This window comes from Patiria miniata, unplaced genomic scaffold, assembly GCF_015706575.1.
Source record: "Patiria miniata isolate m_02_andy unplaced genomic scaffold, ASM1570657v1 HiC_scaffold_19, whole genome shotgun sequence".
In the NCBI taxonomy this organism is placed as follows: domain Eukaryota; kingdom Metazoa; phylum Echinodermata; class Asteroidea; order Valvatida; family Asterinidae; genus Patiria; species Patiria miniata.
This window is the reverse complement of record NW_024037057.1, coordinates 14548890-14551794: the sequence shown is the minus strand read 5'-3', so window position 1 is coordinate 14551794 and position 2905 is coordinate 14548890. Positions and strand designations below refer to the sequence as shown.

The following is a 2905-nucleotide window of genomic DNA, read 5'->3' as shown; positions in this document are numbered from 1 at the left end:
TCAATTCTCTGGTTCTTGCATTGTTTGCAGTGTGACCACGTCATTCTCAGGATCGGCATTGCCCCTACTACGACAGATCAAACGGTACATGCTGACGCGGAACTCTCGGATACGCCACCAATAGATGAACGGGTTAATGAGAGAGTTGAACATCAGTGTGGTGACACCAAGACGGGACAAAATCAAGAGGTTTTGGGGCCTAACAGAATAGCCCTTGCCACTGAAGTAAATCATGATGTTGGCGATGCAGTACGGGATCCAGCATGCGAAGCACATGACTAAGATGATGGTGAAAGTGATCATCAAGTGGCGCGTCTGGCGGAGGCGCGTACGGGCCACGGCGTCGTCGGCCCGGGTGCATTCGGTGGATGCGAGCGCTGGAGAGTACCGGACAATTTTTCGGAACACGGCGCAGTAAAAGACAGCGGTGATGAGCAGGATGCCCAGCGCGATCGATGACCGCAGCATCCGGGCTTCCAGCTCGGAGTGGATCAGGGTGGGGACAAAGATGGCGGCAGGGATGATCCAAATCAACAGGCAAGCTGCCAGTATGCGACCACGTGTCACCATGGCGTCATAGCGAGCTGGGGGCGTGATGGTCAGAGCTAGAAAGCGATTCACGGCAATCGCTAGGATGCTCAGCTCCACGGCACACAGGGACGTGCTGAACAACGGCACCAGCACGGCCACGGGAAAGTTGACATTGAACAGAAGTAGCATGGAGGTCGGAGCCGCAATGTCGCCGATCACGAGGTTGAAGGCGAAGCCATAGTACTTGACGCGGAGCTTCTTGGTAGCTGCGAATAACACCACGGCAAGGACGTTACTGACTATGGCTGCGCCGCAGACCACCAGCAAAGCAGTGTTGATAGCTTGCAAAGTGTCCACCATGTTGGAGGCTAGTCATCCATAGGCATGCACAACAAAACAGAAACAAAGGATCGTTTTGAATATGAATCATAGAATATATTTATTACATGAGAACAAATTACTGATTTGGGCATGATGCTTTTTTCCCTTTATTCAGAGCCACCGTCAATACCAAAATGTGAATTTCAACAACGGACGTCCGAAACGGCATCCCCTATCGTTGTGGGAAAACAAACACAATCGTTGGTGGTCAATTTTCTCTCGAGTTATAATGTCATCAATCTCTGAACTGATGAAAGTTTCGAGTTCGATTCCACCCAGAATCAGGGTCAGATTATTTTGACCTGACACTATTCTGGGTCAAAGTGTTAAAGTTTCTTGTAAAACTGGCACTTGTCTTGTTAAAAATGACATTTTTATTTTGTGTGATAAAATGACACTTTTTCTTGGTCAAATGGCCCGGAAAAGTGACTCAGGGAAATGTCCTTATGACCCAGAAAAGGGTCAAATCTGACCCCGAGAAAACCCCAATGTCATATCCTATATAATCACTGCAAGAAAATGAAAGTCCACTCTTGTTAAGAGTGTCATAATTTTGAATCTGATCGCCTTATGATGACGTCACTTATATAGACCTTTGGAGATGGCCTTACATGTTGATACCTCGTTTGCTACCAAAGACTTGAAATCGTCCAACATTGTTAACGGTTCATGAAAAATGATGCAGTTTTAAAAGATCCAAATTTAAAGAGTACCAGCAGTATCGCACAGTAACTGTATGCATGACAACATGCGCTTTTTAAAGTGTTTGTTTTCATCAATGAAAGTCCGCCTGCATTTTACACCCGATAATATATCCTATAATTCACGTGTAGATTCTGCGTAGCCGCACGCGGGTTTACCTACCTACCGCACGGAACGCCTTCCCATTAATGACGTCATCGTGTTGCACAGGTCACCTCACAAAAATACTCAGTGTCCTATATTCCCTTATTTTGTGATCTTTGTTTCTACTTACGATTTCCGTGTAGGCTAATAAATAGCAGAACAGTCAGTAAACGATGAAGAGTTTCCTTCGTTGATCGCTGACGATTGACAATCACGGAGCTCCGTAAACAATCATCTGCCTTTCGACTCGTTATAAAATGTCTTTATAGGCTATGCTCAGCCCTGAAAACCGACGATTTACATACAATACAGAAACTTTATTCACGCTTGATTTACATGTAATACTGAAGCTTTATGCACTCTTGTATCATTACTCAATAGTAAAATATTATTGACATGCACATTGCTTATGAGAATGAACTTGATGTGCCTGATCACGCAAGATGCAAGGCCACAGCACTTTTGGGTATATTAAATATGCAACCGCCGTATGCATTTGCATTCATTTAGCTCTCTAAGTGTCAACCATGTTTGGGTATAGTAATCTATGGGCATACACACACACCCACACACACAAGTTTACGTTACATACCAAGTGTGGACTTTCCATTGCTTTCGTGAAGTTAAGAAAAACCAGTGAAAAAAACTCCTTTTTCTCAAACTGTGAAAACTCTTTCAACCCAATTTTTTTTCTATGATTCCCTTTAGTGTTTCTCTTCATTCTGCTACGGATAAACCTAACCCAAAAATGCCTCTAAACCTGTTTTCCAGAAATGGTGAAACACTGTGTGGACTTGCCCATGTCCACACAGTGTCTCCTCTACCTGGTTTATGTGGACCTCTTTTGTTCGGAAGTCCACACAGTGAATGTAATGCCTGTACACCCCCACCCACACACACGCTTACATAGGCTTAGAAGTGGGGCACTTCCTTTGTTTTCGTGTACTAAAATTTTGCAACGACGCACACTTATGTCAAAATGCTCTTATTTTAACCATAGTTAATTTCCTGGGCTGAAATTCGGACTTAATATCCTTTTCTAAAACTCTTCCATTTGCGACACATATCAACCCACCTTGGAAATTCCTAGTGTTTGATTAAAATCCATATATCTTTTTCGTGAAAAACTTGTGGGGTACCAAAATGG

The 2905-nt window shown here is 43.9% G+C and overlaps 1 protein-coding gene across 1 annotated transcript; it reads right to left on the bottom strand.

Moving 5' to 3' along the window:
• Positions 1-891, bottom strand: LOC119725468 (beta-3 adrenergic receptor-like). Its single transcript, XM_038196876.1, has one exon. The coding sequence runs from the start codon at positions 889-891 to the stop codon at positions 1-3; it is 891 nt and encodes a 296-aa protein (XP_038052804.1).
• Positions 892-2905: the final 2014 nt, after the last annotated feature.